Here is a 3,609-nt window from a genome sequence, read left to right on the forward strand (position 1 = left end):
GACTCTGGGGGCGGGCATTAGGGGGGGCGGGCAGGGAACGGGCGCCGCCCCACGCTTCCTGGCGCCTTTAAGGAGGAGAAGCCCACGGAGGGAGGAGCCGGTCCGGGTGTGTGCACGGGAGCGCCTCACCACCGGTCCCCGAGGCTGGAGTCCAACGCAGCGGAGAGGAGCAGTTTCCCAACGCCCCGCCTGGGCCCGCGTCCCGAGCTCGCAGCTCGAGCCTCGCCTCCCTGACCTTGGCGCAGCCCGCCGCATTGGCTGTAGGGGCGCGGCATGGGCGGCCCCCGCCTGATCGCCCCGCGCCTGCACTAACTGCCCTCGCTCAGGCCTTCGGGCCGGCAGCCTCTTCTGCGCACACGATCTCGGAGGTTATCCTCGAACCAGCGGGGACCCCAGACCTGCTGCAGCCGCCCCAACCCCGGGACCACTTCCGGACCCCTTGACCGCCTGGCACCGCCACGTACGGGACCATTCAGTCGGTGACCGGAGCCTAGTCCTCCACGGCCGCTGCCGCCGCCTGGCCTCGAGCTACACAACACGAGCGGAGCCGTCGGTGGGCGGGACACTCCTGTGCCTCCGTCAGCACTGCGCTAGCCCGGGACCGTGGGCGCCGAGCCTCCACAGCGCCCCAGCCTGGGAAGCTGTGCTCTCCGTGCCAGCCCGCGAGGACCCCTGACCTCTTCGCGGAGGAGGCTAGCGTCCGACCCGAGGACCCCACGTCCGGGCCAGCAGCTCCCAGACCCGCCCCACTCCGACCCCCGACAGCAGCGGGTAGCGCTGACTCCGGGGTAGGGTCGGGACGCCTGAGCCATGACTGCGGAGAGCGGGCCGCCGCCGCCCCCGCCGCAGCCCGAGATGCTGGCGGCCGTGAAGGAGGAGAGCGGCGAGGCCGCGGCGACTGGGACCGGGGTCCCGGCGGAGAGCTCGGGCCGCGGCTCCGGCGGGCGACGCCGCAAGCGCCCCCTGCAGCGCGGGAAGCCGCCCTACAGCTACATCGCGCTCATCGCCATGGCCATCGCGCACGCGCCCGAGCGCCGCCTCACGCTGGGCGGCATCTACAAGTTCATCACCGAGCGCTTCCCCTTCTACCGCGACAACCCCAAAAAGTGGCAGAACAGCATCCGCCACAACCTCACGCTCAACGACTGCTTCCTCAAGATCCCGCGCGAGGCCGGCCGCCCGGGCAAGGGCAACTACTGGGCGCTCGACCCCAACGCTGAGGACATGTTCGAGAGCGGCAGCTTCCTGCGCCGCCGCAAGCGCTTTAAGCGCTCGGACCTCTCCACGTACCCGGCCTACATGCACGACGCGGCGGCCGCCGCAGCCGCAGCCGCCGCCGCCGCCGCTGCCGCCATCTTCCCGGGCGCCGTCTCCGCCGCCCGACCGCCCTACCCGGGCGCCGTCTACGCGGGCTACGCGCCGCCGTCGCTCGCCGCGCCGCCACCGGTCTACTACCCTGCCGCGTCGCCGGGCCCCTGCCGCGTCTTCGGCCTGGTTCCTGAGCGGCCGCTCAGCCCGGAGCTGGGCCCCGCGCCGTCGGGGCCAGGCGGCTCCTGCGCCTTTGCCTCCGTCGGCGCCCCAGCCACTACCACCGGCTACCAGCCCGCCGGCTGTACGGGGGCCCGGCCAGCCAATCCCTCGGCCTATGCGGCCGCCTACGCGAGCACCGACAGCGCATACCCTCAGGGGGCCGGCAGCGCGCTCTTTGCAGCTGCTGGCCGCCTGACCGGACCCGCTTCGCCCTCCACGGGTGGCAGCAGTGGCAGCGTTGAGACCGCTGTAGACTTCTACGGGCGCACATCGCCCGGCCAGTTCGGAGCGCTGGGGCCCTGCTACAATCCTGGCGGGCAGCTAGGAGGGGGCAGTGGAGGCACCTACCATGCTCGCCATGCCGCCGCCTATCCTGGCGGGATGGATCGGTTCGTGTCAGCCATGTGAGCCGAGCGCAGGGACGAAAACTCATAGATACCTCCGCTGTCAGTGCGAACTAAGTTTTCCTGCAACCGGGGAACAGGACTGGAGAGAGGACCCAATTGGGACCCAGGTGGAAGGGACCGAGAGGGCCGTAGAGGCTCAGTCTCCCTGCACACCGCATACACACCGGTTTACTTTGTAAATGGGAGGAGGTGGGGTGAGGCAGCCAGAGCCCTTGGACTGGCACTAGGGACCCTCGATGGGGCGAAGCCTCAAAGAACATGCCTTTCTGGCATTCCACCATGGAGAGTCCTTGGCGATAAAGGGAGGGCGGGCGTAGTGTCTACACCAGAGTCCAGGATCCGAATTGTGTGGAATCACAAAACTTCAATGTTCCATGTGCTGCTGAAAGCTTGGGCCTTTTTACACGGTTAGGCTTCTTGTGCCTTTGACTATGTTACTACAATAAAAGGCTCAGCGCCTTTCTTCTTAAAGTAAGGAGGCCATGTTTGCAAAAGAAGTCTTTTTAAAAAAATGGGAGAACTCTCTCTGCTCTGATTTACCTAGGCTGGTTTTCCCTGCCTCTGAAGACTGCAGACCTAGCTCTGAGTCTGAACTGTGCCTCAGCTCCCCAGTGTGACCCAGTCCCTTCAGCCGAACCTACAGTCTGCCCATCGGTTACAAATGAGGGCTGCACGATTCTACAGCACCCTCTCCCCCCACACCCCCGTTGTCTTTAAGGGCCCCATCATCTTGGAAGCTGCCCTTCAAATTTGGCAGCATTGGTGGGCCGGCCTCCCAGGGCCTCTGAGTAGCCATCCAAAACCTAACTGCTGTCCTTGGGAGTGGGAACAGAGCTCACACCAAGCATCTAACCTAAAGTCCCACAATTAATTCCAGGCAACAATTATAGTTTATTGAACTTTTGAGCAGGATGTGCTGGTCATTCCATAGCTATTACTACCCAGTCATAAATCTGATTTTCTGGTTACGCAAATAGAAATACATTGGCCTACTGTCCACTGTTTCTTTTCATCAAGCAGCGCTGGACCCAATGGGTGAACTGAGTTCAGGGAGACGAGGGGACTCGGGGAGATGAGCCCATAGCTGACAGTTTTCAGTAGCCAGGGTTGGCTCTTCTGTCCCTAGCACCCGTTGCTGCACCTCAGCACCCTGCCCATGCAAAAATGAAAGAGAAATGTGAGATTGGGGTGATCAATGAAGTAAGCTTTAGAAACTGGATTTTTAACTTCATTTTGTGTCTTGTTTTAAGCAGCCTTAAAAAAAAATCTGAAAATCCAACAACTCTACCACTTTTCTCTTGAGAAATCTTGTAAATTTCGGTTCTGGGGCAAAAATTCCAGTGTTAAATATTTCAGAGGCTCCTTTCACAGTTCTTAGATAAACCTGAGTGTTCACATGAACTGTTTTAATAAAAAATCTTTGAGTAAGTGAGTTCTGGCAAGAGAAACTCAGCCTCTTTCAGCATAGTTAACTTGGTAGGGAAGGGTGATGTGAAAAAGAAGGTTGTATGAAAACCATTGGTAATTTTTATTTTTTATTTTGGGGACTGCACTATCCTGTTGACAAAGACATATGAACTTGGTTGAGTCCAGACAGGAATTTGTCTAAATCAGTGCTCTCCAATAGAAATATAATGCGAGCAAGCCACATATGAATTTTAAAATTTTCTAG

General features: G+C 60.5%; 1 protein-coding gene across 1 annotated transcript; it reads left to right on the top strand.

Moving 5' to 3' along the window:
• The first annotated feature begins 810 nt into the window (after positions 1 to 810).
• On the top strand, positions 811 to 2,040 carry FOXE1 (forkhead box E1). The gene has a single exon (XM_012638290.1). It carries the CDS (start codon positions 811 to 813, stop codon positions 1,936 to 1,938), a length of 1,128 nt encoding a protein of 375 aa, XP_012493744.1. The 3' UTR covers positions 1,939 to 2,040.
• The last annotated feature ends 1,569 nt before the right edge of the window (positions 2,041 to 3,609 follow it).

This window comes from Propithecus coquereli, unplaced genomic scaffold, assembly GCF_000956105.1.
Source record: "Propithecus coquereli isolate 6110/MARCELLA unplaced genomic scaffold, Pcoq_1.0 Scaffold128, whole genome shotgun sequence".
Taxonomy (NCBI): Eukaryota; Metazoa; Chordata; class Mammalia; order Primates; family Indriidae; genus Propithecus; species Propithecus coquereli.